Source organism: Biomphalaria glabrata, chromosome 13 (genome assembly GCF_947242115.1).
Source record: "Biomphalaria glabrata chromosome 13, xgBioGlab47.1, whole genome shotgun sequence".
Classification (NCBI taxonomy): domain Eukaryota; kingdom Metazoa; phylum Mollusca; class Gastropoda; family Planorbidae; genus Biomphalaria; species Biomphalaria glabrata.
The window spans coordinates 31466239-31479099 of record NC_074723.1 but is presented as its reverse complement, the minus strand read 5'-3'; the positions used below and the strand labels follow the sequence as shown (position 1 = coordinate 31479099).

The 12861-nt window shown below is 34.5% G+C and overlaps 1 protein-coding gene across 1 annotated transcript; it reads right to left on the bottom strand.

Moving 5' to 3' along the window:
* Nucleotides 1–335: 335 nt before the first annotated feature.
* Nucleotides 336–12365, bottom strand: LOC129922271 (cytochrome P450 2J1-like). Its single transcript, XM_056007493.1, has 4 exons — nt 11926–12365; nt 6056–6261; nt 5572–5686; nt 336–3631 (listed from the first exon to the last, which is right to left on the bottom strand). The coding sequence occupies exons 2-4, from the start codon at nt 6250–6252 to the stop codon at nt 2477–2479; spliced, it is 1467 nt and encodes a 488-aa protein (XP_055863468.1). The 5' UTR covers nt 6253–6261; nt 11926–12365; the 3' UTR covers nt 336–2476.
* Between the last annotated feature and the right edge of the window lie 496 nt (nt 12366–12861).

The window sequence follows — 12861 nt, the reverse complement described above, 5'->3', positions numbered from 1 at the left end:
TTGCTGGCTAGTAGGTGGAGTTTTAGAAGAATTGACACAGAGACACACTACAATAAAGTTCTACGGTGTTTGAGAACTGTAGATATAATTTCCAACGTATGTCTAGAAACTAAAATAGCCTAAAAGTTTTAAAATAATAACACTACTAGCTGTATGGCCCGTATGAATGTACGGTTGAAACTTCATAAACATTTCATAAATAATACAACTCCTTTTACAGTACTGCATTATCGTTTTAGTTTTACTTCAAAGAAAATATAATTCCCAGAAAGTTCAAACATGAACATCGAGTCTCCTATATCACAAACTTAATACATTCAATGCAAATATATGTGTATGTAAAATAAATGTTTTTATTTCAAAGTGTTTGACTAAATATGATGATACGTTGTTACATTGAAATGATTATGAATACAGTGCTTAAATAAAAATACAATATACAATATGAAATATTTATAGAAATGTTTACCAAAACAATGTTTAATAAAAAAAAATGACAAGTATTTGACATTAATGATTGCAATGACAATGCTGATAGAGACACAAACTTAAAATCGGACCCCGAAGTATTACACGTAGGCAGGCTTCAATAATTTTAGCATGAATATAGGAAACTATGAACTACAAACTATAAACAACCATATCTCCGTCGATACAAAACGAAGAGATGTATTCGTGTCGATATTTAGCCGATACTATTGTATTGTTATTTCGACTGACGACATAATACCACAGGATACGGACATTTTCTTATAATGTTATTATTAACAAATTGTTAATATGTATTCAATAAACTGATAGCAATGAAGATAAGGCTCAACGTGAACTTGGTCTAACTAATGTAAATGAATGATTATCTAATTCAGTGATGCTCAACCTAATTCGACCCGCGGGCCGTTTTAACTTTCGAAACGCGTGTCGCGGGCCACATCAACAAAAAAAGGTACGAAAAATGAAATCAAAATTCACCTGAAACTATTTGAAACTATTAGATCTAGTACTTACATCAATTAATGGGATAGTTAAAGTCTATCATTTTTTACGCGTCTTAAAATGGTTTCATTTCTCTACTTAAAATGTGAGCAACATTTTAGCTAACTTTACCACCAACTTATTTTCTTGTCTCTTTTCGGTAAATAGTCTCATCGGTCCTCCAATCTCTTGGCGTAGTTTAACCAATCTTTAAGACGCGGCTCAAACCAAGAAGGCCTTCATATTTGTTTTACAATCTCGCTATACATGTTTTTTTTTGTTTTTTTTGAAACAGCCAGACTCTCTTTACAAAACAAATATGTTGGCTTATTATCATGTTCCACAAAAAAGTTCCATTCCCTTTTCCTGGTAGATCAGAGTTCCACTTCATAAACTCATAATCGTCCACTCGTTAAAGGTCATGTATCAATCCATTACAGAAAAAGTGAGGGCCCTAACGAAGGTAAAAATATATTTACAACTATTTTAAAGGGGGAGGATTATCTACTTTTGTGCCGATGTTTCGGCGGGCCGGATGGAACCACATCGCGGGCCTGTTATGGCCCGCGGGCCGTACTTTGGGCATCACTGATCTAATTGATTTAAGTGTTTTGTAAAGGACCAATCTCTCGTTCAAGGCCTCAAGGAAGAAGCTTTTCGATTTGTCTAAGTGTATACAGTGTGCAATGTGCATGTTGCGCCCTCTTATATAATATCAAACCTGCTTATTAATATTTGCTTTAAATTATAGTTGAATTACATATACAAAATAGATTATTTCTCTATTAAAGCAAAAGTACACATTTTTGCTTGAAATGTAAGTATGACAGAAAATATTTAATCTAAGAATAAGCTTTAACAAAATATTATTAAAAATAAAACACCAAAAACAACGTTTGCACAAATAATATACTAAAATAGAAAGAAAGCTAAGGACTGCGAAAAAACATGGGCCTCATCTTTGGAAGAAAAACGTACAACGCGAAGAATGGGCAGCTCCTCTACCACCAAAGCGAAAGCCACCTTAAACTGCGATATTTGTGGACGAGAGTGTCTCTCCAAAATAGGGCTCCACAGCCACGTAAAAAAGTGTTCGATAGAAACCATAGTCGCTCTACGACTGAAGGAGGCCAACTAATACTGACATACAATATTTAATAATATAGGCTATAAAAGGTGGATAGTTGTAAAAAATGGCGTATGTTTATGAACAAACTACTTAAATAGTTTATTCTCAAAATTAAACTTCTCACTTTCAGAAAGGAAAAATGAAGCTGTTGCATAAAAAATTTGAAAGATCTAAAATATCATGATATTTGATTTTCAATAACTTTTTCTAGTTTTTTAGATTTAAATGGGACGGACGGACGGACGGACAGACAGACAAAACAAAACTAATAGCGACTATTCGACTTTCGGCGACCGATAAAAAAATGTACAATGCATAATATAGCATGTTTCATTTTTCAGAAATTGTAACATTGTTTTCGTTAGTAATGCAAATCTACGTGTAAGCCCGTTCAATAAGTTTTAGTTGATAAGGTTTGGGAATCATTGTGATTCCATGAATATAGTCCATTGGTGGAGGTTGATCTGGATGAACTGGAAGCAGGTGAAATCTTTGAATCAAAGAACTTAGATACAGAAACAGCTCAGTTTTAGCCATTGATTCTCCAAGACAAACACGACGTCCAACTCCAAAGGGAATGAACTCTTCGGGTTTCTTCAACTGGCCTTTTGTGTCAATGAATCTGTCTGGGTTAAAGACGTGAGCATCTGATCCCCAGATGTTTTTGTCCAACAAGACAGAGTCTAAATTCGGAACAATCAAAGAACCTTCGGGAATCGTATAGTTTCTAATAGTTTGAGTTTTTGAACATATTCTTATAACAGACTGGGGTACAATGCTTGCCAATCTTTGTGTTTCTTTAATCGCAGCGTTGAGATAAACCAACTTAGGCCTGTCTTGAATGGAAGGGACTCGACCACTTCCAATTTGAGTGTTAATTTCATCAAAAATCTTTTTCTGAACTTGTGGATAGTTCAACATATAAAGCACAAACCAACAAATTGTGGTCGAGGTAGTCTCAGTCCCAGCAACAAAGAGATCAAAAACTGATCGCAATAAATTCATCTCATCCATTGTCGTTGTCTCTCCACTTCCAATTCTGGAATCTCTTTCAGCGACATAGGAAGCGATAAAATTATCTTCAGGATCTTTGTCTTTACTTTTGACAATAAAATCTTTTTCAATATTTAAAATTGATTTCACATTTTGAACTAATTTTTGGTGTCCCGGTAAATATTTTAGAAATGAAAAAAATGTTATGAGAGCCGCTTGCTTGTTAGCAGAAAAGTAAACTTCGATTTCCGTTAGCAGTCTTTGAAACGTTGGATCATTGTACTCAAACCTTTTCCCAATGACAATGGAGCAGATTATATTAGCCGCACTTTCTGTGGTTATTCTTTTAATGTCTACCGGCTTGCCATCATATTTTTTTAATTGGTCCAGATAGTGCGATACTTCCTCTTGAATTCTCTCAGCCAAAATATTTTTGCCGAAGCCAAATTTGCGAAGTATAGATAGCGCCACACTTCTCTGTTCTTTCCAGACTTGGCCTGAAGTAAAAATAAGTCCTTTGCCTTGATCACCCATGTTCTGTTTGGATTACAAAAAATTAAAAAATTTCAAAACAGAAACATAAAATAATGTGGTATTGTAAACAAATTTAAAACTATACTATATCTTATAAATTACAGACTTTACTTCAAAATATAGGATAATGAAGCCAAAACTAGTTTTAGGCATGTCATACTTCAGTGTGTAAACCTAAAGAAAAAGAGCGGGCTTAAGAGCACACAATTAGCTGATTAGCAAGATGTCTTGCTGTCCTTATTATTTAGGCCATAATACGTGTGCGGGGAAAAATAATAACATTCTTGATACCTTGATTGACATATAATAATAACATAATATAATTTTGTTGAAGATTGACATACCACATTATCTACGAATGCACCACAACTAAAACAGTATCGTTTTGTTTGTTTGTAAAATATTGAACATGCTTCGGACGTTCCTTCAGAGATAAAGATTCTCTACTTCCAAGTCCAAACCTCCCACAGGAAGACAGGGGATGACAGCGGGCAGGGTATGAACCCGGGACCATCAACACAACCGAACGACAGTCCATCTCTTTAGACCTTTGTCCCAAAGACTCTGTCTAACTAGGAAGCCTAATCGCATAGGAAAAAGCATCTCTTGTTGCGTGTATGATAACATGGTGGTGATGGAATGCTGACTTGCTTGCAAATTCACAGATTGAGCATTTAAAAATGTATCTATAATATAAAGCAGAAAGTAAGGCGTATGTATGCAAGTATGTAAGTATATATGTATGTATGTATGTACGGATGGATGGATGGATGTAAGAGGACAGAAGCAGACACCGAAAAGAAAATCTTAATTGACCACCGTCGGACAATGGTTATGATTGCCTTGGATGTGGCAAAATAGGTAGGTCACAGCTGGGGCTGCGTACCCAAGGTAATAACTGCACTCCTCATTAATCTTCGGACTTGAATACAGGCCTTATTTTTATTAACTATGTATGTATGTATGCATGTATGTGGGTATGTGTGTATGCATGTATGTATGTATGTGGGTAAGTGTGTATGCATGTATGTATGTGGGTATGTGTGTATGCATGTATGTATGTGGGTATGTATGTATGCATGTATGTATTTGTCTATGTGTGTATGCATGTATGTATGTGGGTATATGTGTATGCATGTATGTATGTGGGTATGTGTGTATGCATGTATGTATGTGGGTATGTGAGTATACATGTATGTATGTGGGTATGTGTGTATGCATGTATGTATGTGGATATGTGTGTATGCATGTATGTATGTGGGTATGTATGTATGCATGTATGTATGTGGGTATGTGTGTATGCATGTATGTATGTGGGTATGTGTGTATGCATGTATGTATGTGGGTATATGTGTATGCATGTATGTATGTATTAAAGATTGCAACCACTGAGAGTTATTAAAACCAGAACGATGTGTTGACATGTTTATCACAGTAAATTTGTATAGCATTTTAAGCCTTGAACTACAAAACATCTAAGAATTTTCTGACAGAGATGAGAGTCCGAATCTGAAGACGTTTGATTTTATAGTTAAGTGCGCTGGTTAAGTAAAGGAAAGGTTCTAAAACCTTTTTGATATGATACTCTCTCTCTTTCTCTCTCTCTCTCTCTCTGTTTATATATATATATATATATATATATATATATATATATATATATATATATATATATATATATATATATATATATATATATATATATATATATATATATATATATATATATATATATATATACGCAAATGTTTTGATTTAAAAAATGTATATAGATAGTTTAGCTACTTTAATAATTCCATTTACAATATTTATGCATTTGCACATTCACTTTAATTATTACATTATTAATTTGTTGAATTGTTTCTAATAGACAATATCAGTGCAGTATACATACCAGGTACCTGGTAGCGGGTAATATCTCTCTAGTATATATTTATAAAACTAACCTCATCAATGAACATGATTGGCCTGTCAGAAAAGTCGTCTGCCCTTTTGACGAATGTGTCTCTAATGAGGTCAAAGTCATTGATGACCACCAGAAGTTTAGATCCCAGGTAAATACTGAAATAAAAAGGGAGAGAGTTGAATAGCAAAGTTTTAATATTTGCAATGTTTTTGATACTGCGATACAGATGTCTCTCTGTATGTCTGGTAAATGGGGATGGGGATGGGGCGGAGTTAAAAAACGTTCCAGTTTTTTCAATATAAAGTCCATTAGTATATAAGTAATTAGTATACATATAAAATGTATTCACTTATCTATAATTTTTTTTTGTATCTTATTCTTTTCATTAAGTGAAAGTTCACCTCAAGAGGGACAACTCCAGAATTGACGTGATATAGGAATTAATTTATTTGTGTATAGCACCTTGTAATATAAAAAAAAACAACAACACATAAACATCAACAAAAGATCTATTAGTCACTAACCTAAAAATATCGCCACACTCTTCCCGCCATTGTTGGAACTGCGGTCTGTGGTCTGCCTTTAATATCAACAGATGACCCACTATGGGCCATGGTCTGACTGGACATGGGGGCACGTTCAGGGATTTCTTAGCGAAGCAATAGTAAGCGTAGACCAGTAGTGAAGTGAAGAAGATCAATCCCAGTGTTACGAAGTCCATAGTGGTTTACTGAAATAAATTAACAGCAAGTTTGATGCCCAGAAGCAATTATGTAGGTTAGTAGACATGCAATAGGTGGGAATTTAATATTTATTTTATTTGTGATTGATTTATTTTTTTAAAAGTCTGTAATTTATAAGATAAGAACAGAAACCATTATGTAGGTTAGTACTCATGAATTAAGTAGAAAATAATCATCTTTTTTTTTTGAAGTGACGTCTGTAATATATAAGATAAGAAGGAAGAAGAAGGATGACATCGAAAACATGCAACATTAAAAAACAAGCAATAGAAAAAAAAAGAATTTTATTTTATACTAAAGCTTATATAAAGGGAAATAGCCGATATTACTGCCATTTATCTAAAAATTAAAGGGTTCAACTACCTGAATAATTATGCTTTATTTTAAATTGACTAGTACACTGGAAGTAAGAGAAAAAAGATCACAAAGACAGTTTGTGTGGAAACACAAACTCAAAATCGGCCCCCAAAAGGGCCCATCCAGGCTGGTAAAAAGGCTGGTTTAATTAAATAATTTCAGAATTAACATCAGAATGAAATTCCATCAAAGATAAATGACATTGAAGAATGGAGAAAGAAGGCTGACACATCTTGCATTGTTCCCCAAGGGTTCAGCAGACCAAGAGATAGGTGAAAGTGAATATAGAATACATTATCATATGGCCTAACTGATGTCTTTTAATGATTATCTAATTGTTTCCTGATGCAGTCCCAGCTGCGATGGGCAGGTCACGTCTTCAGAATGGAAGACCACCGCATCCCTAAACGACTCTTGTATGGCCAACTAAGCGAAGGAAAGCGCTCGCAGGGTGGTCAAAGAAAGCGCTTCAGGGACACCCTCAAAGCTTCTCTGAAGGCGTTCAGCATAGACTCAGGCACCTGAGAGACATAGGCACATGTCAGAGCATCATGGCGTCACGCAGTGAAAACTGGCGCACAGGTTGCTGAGGAAAAAAAACAACGCTGGCAGAAGAAAAATGCCAGAAAAGAAAAGCAAGGCAAACGACACTAGCTCCAGCTGGAATAACCTGCCCTGTGTGCGGCCGAACATTCCGGGCTCACCAGCCACATGAGGAGGCATAAAACCTCAGTGCAAAGCCCTCAGCCCCCTGGATGACAAAGTGGTCATCATCAAACCACGATGGACGAACTATATATATATATATATAATTGTTTCGTAAAGGGTCAATCTCTTATTCAAAGCCTCAAGAAAAAAAAATTCCTTAGTTAGGTATTAAACGGCTGTAGTACACCAATAATAAGGAAAATTACTTCTTAATTGTTATTTTACATTATGTTCCACTTATATACATACTAGATATTTTTTTCTTTATTAAAAATGTAATAGTTAGTATGAAAGAACTAACATAATTGAGCAATACAATCTTAAACTTTTAGCATAATTGTGTTAAAAATATGATTAATAGATATCTCCCTTACTAAATAGCCTCTAGTGTTTGTTACTATTAATAGAGAATACTTGTAAAAATGGTGTATTTTTATGAAAAAATAGCTTGCATAATTGCTTAAAAAAATTAGATTTTCGCGTTCAGAAAAGAAAAAAGTAGCCGTTGGTCTAAAATACTATGATGTCGGATTTTCACTTTTTCTAGTTTACGAGATCTAAACGGGACGGACGGACAGAAATACCACACAAAACTAATAGCGTCTTTTCAGCTTTCGAGGGCCGCTAAAAACCGTGTCAAAACGTAATAAGGAGATTACATCCATTTACACATCCACATATCTCGTAAAGTAGCATTTATTTCCCCTTATTTCAATATCAAACAAAATAATTAATCACCAATAATTAATTTCCTTTTTTTTTTCTTCATTCGTGTCTTGTCATGTTCGATGGATAATTTTACAAAGTTTAAACTTGATCCGAGAATTTGAGATGTGAGGAAAAACACGTTCAAACTTTCTGCCAGACAGAGTGAGTTAATATAAGCTTTGTAAAAAATAATAAACAGGTCTTCTTATCTTATCTTATCTTATCTTATATAATACAGACGTTACTTCAAAAAAGAAGATGATTACGTCCTACGCGTCATGCATTTAGTCATGCATATTAACCAATGACTTAAATTCTGCCAAGTCACTGGTTTTCCTGGCTAGCTCAGGCAACCCATTCCATGCTCTAATAGCACTAGGGAAGAAGGAGTATTTGTACAAATTGGTCCTAGCATATGGGACGAGGAATGTGCCTTTATCTTTGTGTCTTTCAGAGTATTTTATTAAATTTTGTTTTTGTATTTGAAGATTATGGTTCAGTGTTTTATGTATTATTGCTACTTTACTTTTGAGCCTTCTGTCCTGAAGGCTTTCTAAATTTAGTGATTTTAATAAAGGTGTTACTCTAGTCAAATGTGAATATTCGTTTGTTATGAATCGCACTGCTCTATTTTGTGTCTGTTCTAGTTTCTTAATGTTTTCTTGAGTTGAGGGGTCCCAAACAGAGGATGCATATTCTATTATTGGCCTAACCAAGGTTAAATAACATTTTAGTTTTATGTTCTTATTTGATTTATAGAAATTTCTTTTAATAAATCCTAATGCTTTGTTTGATTTTTTTGTAGTTTCATCAATATGTGGATTCCATGACAGTTTTTCATTTATTATAACACCTAGGTATTTTGCGTTTTTAGTCTGTGTTACTGGTTTGCCATGAATAAGATAAGTGGAATTAATTTGTTTTAGTTTTTTTGTTACTCTTAACAACTGACATTTTTCTGGGTGGAAAGACATGCTCCAATTTGATTCCCATTTCTGTAATTCATCTAATTCTCTTTGTAAAATATCTGTGTCTTGTGTTGTTTTTATTGTTCTATATATTATGCAATCGTCTGCAAATAATCTGACTTTTGTTCCTGAAGTAATGCAATTTGGTAAATCATTTATGTAAATTAAAAATAGTAGTGGACCCAAGACTGTTCCTTGAGGTACACCTGAATTTACTGTTATCGGTGTTGATTTAGAGCCATTTATTATTACAGTTTGTTCTCTCCCTATCAGAAAGTCTTTAATCCACTGATGCAGTGGACCATTAATGCCGAAATATTTTAATTTTTTAAGCAAACTATGGTGGTGAACTTTGTCAAAAGCCTTAGAAAAATCTAGTAAGATAGCATCTATTTGTTCGCTATTATCTAAACCTTTTGAAAAATCATCAATTAGTCCTATTAGTTGTGTTTCACATGATCTATGTTTCCTAAAGCCATGTTGGTATGGTGTGAGGACATTATGTTTGTCTAAGTGGTTTATAATGTTGCTACATATTATGTGTTCTAGGATTTTACATGTGATGCTGGTAAGTGATACTGGTCTGTAGTTTCCTGGGTCAGATTTTTCTCCTTTTTTAAATAGGGGGGTGACATTAGCTTCTTTCCAGTCCTTTGGTACTCTGCCCTGGTTAAGTGAAGCCTGAAAGAGTATTTTGAACACTGGGGCTAGCTCATTACTTAGTTCTTTGAGTAATCTAGCTGGAATACCATCAGGTCCAGAAGCTTTATTTGGTTTGGTGTTGGCTAATAGTTTTTGAATTCCATTTTCTTGTACTACTATATCTTCTATGTTGTCTACTTGGTTCAAATTCAGTAATATGTCTTTGTCTCCTGGGGCTGAGAATGCTGATGCAAAGTATTTGTTTAGAATGTTTGCTTTAGTTTCATTTTCATTATGTATTATGTTATGTTCATCTTTTAATGGCGCTACGCCTGTTGTTTCCATTTTCTTAGACTTAATGTATGACCATAGGTTTTTGTTGTTGTCTTTAGATATTACATTGTTTATGTATTCACTCTGCAGCTGTCTGCTTACTTTTTGGGTTAAGTGTTTAATTTTTATATACTTTTTCTTGTCATTATGGTCTATATTTTTTAAAATCATTTGCGATTATCAGAGTTACTACTTTGGGAAACTACGAAACCTTGAGACTTGAACAATATTTTTCTTTGCGTTAAGCTGATGTATTTAATAAGGATCTACATCGTGTCAAGGTCAACTAGACATAAAACTTGAAAACAATACTGTTCTGAACGCTGTCTTGGGACTTTATTGATCTAGACACATAGTAAAGTTCCCCTTTCAGATCTTGTGGTCTATAGGGCAGATGATGTTTCTGTTGTCATGTGGCCAGCACAACGACCAACCGCCTTTACTTTTTCCTAACTAATGTCATTAGAGCTGAGTGGACTCAGAGGCGCCCGAAGATCCCGAAATTAAAAAAATCCCAGTCTTCACCAGGATTCGAACCCCGGTACCCGGTTCCGAAGCCAAGCGCTTTACCGCTCAGCCACCTCACAGTCACTCAAAGCAGTAAAGAAAGAAAAAAACTGTCGTTTCCCCCTCAACTAAATTTAGCGTTATCCTGTTGTTACATTAAATATCTGCTATATCCTGTAATGTTTTTGTTAAATGAAACCACTTGTCCTGATGAACTATTTTCAATGTTTTTCGTAGATCAACAGAGTAAGTTAAAGTTACCACTTTCAGACCTTGTGGTCTATAGGGCATCTGTTTCTGTGGTCTACGATTAACAACGGTGTCATGTGGCCAGCACGACGACCAACCGTCTTTACTTTTCCCTAACTAATGTCAGGTACCCATTAGAGCCGGGTGGACTCAGAGGCGCCCGAAGATCCCGAAATTAAAAATCCCAGTCTTCACCAGGTCCCCGGTTCGGAAGCCAAGCGTTTTACCGCTCAGCCATCAGAGTAACTGGTGACGTATTTACGAGCCTTTTTTTTTTTTTTTAAATTAAATTAAGTTTATGAAAATAACTTGGAATATAAAAGAGTTGTCAGACTCAGCGCTGGCTTTCAGTAAGTGGAGGCTGGATTTTGAGAAGACCAATGCAATCTGCAAACTGGCTGCACTGCCTTGGTCGTGTGGACTTTGGTCCAGGTTCGAATCGCTGCATATTTACCGTCTAGGTTCGAATCGCTTAATTACTACAAAGAGTCTTTCCAGTGAACTTTGCCCTCTCAACGAACTGGCAGATCCAGCGCAGGCTAATTTTTTTGTTGAGAAATGACACATTTTATGCACACAATTATTTACTTATCTTTTTATAATGTTCATTAACTATTTATATTTTAACCATTTTTATATTATGTTGTTACACAATGTCCGTTATGTTGACCGATTCAATGGGGTGCTAGGGCACTTTAAAAACAAGATAGTCAAATAAGATGACAGACTTTATAGAATTCCGCAGATTATAAATCTTAATATTTGGCATGAATTTTATCGCAATTTTTGAAATAAAGACTTTGTTTTGGAAAACTAGGAATTTATAAGAAAAGTTTAACAAGAGATACATTTTGAACACAAAATGCTTTTTTGCAGAATAAGTTTACTACAAGAGGTCTTGCTTAATATGAAGATAATCTTAGGAAGAATATGCTACATACGCTACATGTGTCTGGATTGCCTGGCACTTCAAAGTGGGCCAGTGTCTCCACCTTGCCTAATTTTACTTTACTCAACCTCCCTTTCAAATAATATACAAACGTTACTACAAAATAGAATGTGATTACGTCTTAGGTCAATCTAGTCAGGCATTGAATCAATGACTTAAATTAAATATAATCATGTATAATATACATAATAATGTATTACATTGCAATAAACTGTAGTTAATTAACTTACTTTAAGAATTTCACACAAAATAATCTGGGCTGCGTTAGGTCACTTTGATTTTTACCATTACTTAGGCTCCAAACGAGTCGATCTGAATGATTGCTTCTCAAATGTAATGTACTACTAATGGTCTGCCCTCGTCTTAAAAACTGAAACTTGGAACTTAAAAAAAGACATGGAATGTATGAAAACAATATTTGCAAACAGAGCTATGTTACTCTGACCTGAACTGGTGTTATACTTTTAGCAGAGAGAATCAAAACAAAGTAGGTCACATTAGACCTTGGATTACATGTAAACAAGATTTACATAAGCATTGGATTAAAATGGATAACACTCGTGGTATCCAGTTTGAGGTGCACGAATAAATACGAATATTTCACCTGTAATAACTTGACTTGCAGTTGTCAAATTGACCAAAAGCAATTATTTATCCACAATTTAAACCCGATTTGTTTTTTTGTTGTTTTTTTTAAAGCCGACATATCGAAATGTTCACGATGAAACTTCCTTACTTTTCAACACTTTGTATATTTCCTGTGTCCTTATCGCGAAAGGTTTTGTAGATATTGTAAGAAAAAATAAAAAAAATTATTTGGTCATATGAAACAGAGATTTGCTGAAAACGCGAGTATGTGTGTGTGTGTGTGTGTGTGTGTGTGTGTGTGTATGTGTGTGTGTGTGTGTGTGTGTAAATTTATAAGCACTTTGAAAAGTAAACTAACAAAACAAAATATTACGACTTTTTTTTTCTCTAGAAACATTAGCCATTTTAGAAGGCATATTAAAATAATTTCTGTGTACTTTGATAAGGAATTTTTTGTTTATTCCGGTTTGGGAGGGGGGGGGGTGTGAAAAGTGCAAAGAGTCATTACAATATTTTGATATTAAATATAGATGTCGAGAAATGTCAGACGTTGTAGTTAAGACTGACTTTTTTTTTTC